General features: G+C 32.6%; 1 protein-coding gene across 1 annotated transcript; it reads right to left on the minus strand.

Moving 5' to 3' along the window:
• LOC109222086 lies at positions 244 to 600 on the minus strand. Its single transcript, XM_019386494.1, has one exon. The coding sequence runs from the start codon at positions 598 to 600 to the stop codon at positions 244 to 246; it is 357 nt and encodes a 118-aa protein (XP_019242039.1).

A 768-nucleotide genomic window follows, 5' to 3' on the forward strand; every position in this document is an offset into this window, starting at 1 on the left:
ATCAAGTATAATATACTGGACAAAATGAAAGTAAGTGCAATTACATAATTTAATATTTTGTTTCCTTTATAATACACTGGAGTTATATGTCGTAAAATCACTATGTTTTTACGACATAGTGGTTTTTTTGTAAGCAAATCAAGAAGCAAAAAAAAATACACAGTATTAATATTTTGAAAAACAAGAATATTGAATATATATTATTCGGGATTACATCAGCCAATGCAAGTTTATTGTATATATTCAATCATTTTTTTCCCTATGTTTTCTTGCATAAGGATGAACTACAGCAGAATTTGTGCAATTTGTTCTGGTATGCCCATATTTTTTGCAACGACTACATCTTGGTTCCTTCTTGAATTCTGTACCGGAAACATGTCGATTCTTCTGTCTTCTTCCTAGCAGTACTTTGGCATCTGGAGGCTTAGTGATTTCTGATTTAATAGTGTCTGGTATAACCCATTTTATTGCATCACCTACAGAATTTACTTGCCCTTCATACGTTTTCAACCAAAAGTCCCTTGAAAAATAGGCTGAGCAAAAGGCCGATTTCTTTTGATGTATACTCTCAATTGCAGCAATTGCATGTTCACATGGCATCTCATCTAGCTGAAATTCATAACAATCACATGTTCTTTTGTCTAGATCAACAATAAATTCCATACCACCTTCTTTGACATTGAATTTGAGTCTATCAATGGGCAATACTCTAAATGTAAAAGCTGGTTGAATTTTTGCTTCCAATGTTGCTTCTGCCCTAATTTGATA

This window comes from Nicotiana attenuata, chromosome 2 (assembly GCF_001879085.1).
Source record: "Nicotiana attenuata strain UT chromosome 2, NIATTr2, whole genome shotgun sequence".
Classification (NCBI taxonomy): domain Eukaryota; kingdom Viridiplantae; phylum Streptophyta; class Magnoliopsida; order Solanales; family Solanaceae; genus Nicotiana; species Nicotiana attenuata.

Excerpts from the sequence above, each read along its gene's own strand:
- LOC109222086 (XM_019386494.1), bottom strand. The coding sequence starts at position 600 with ATGCCATGTGAACATGCAATTGCTGCAATTGAGAGTATACATCAAAAG.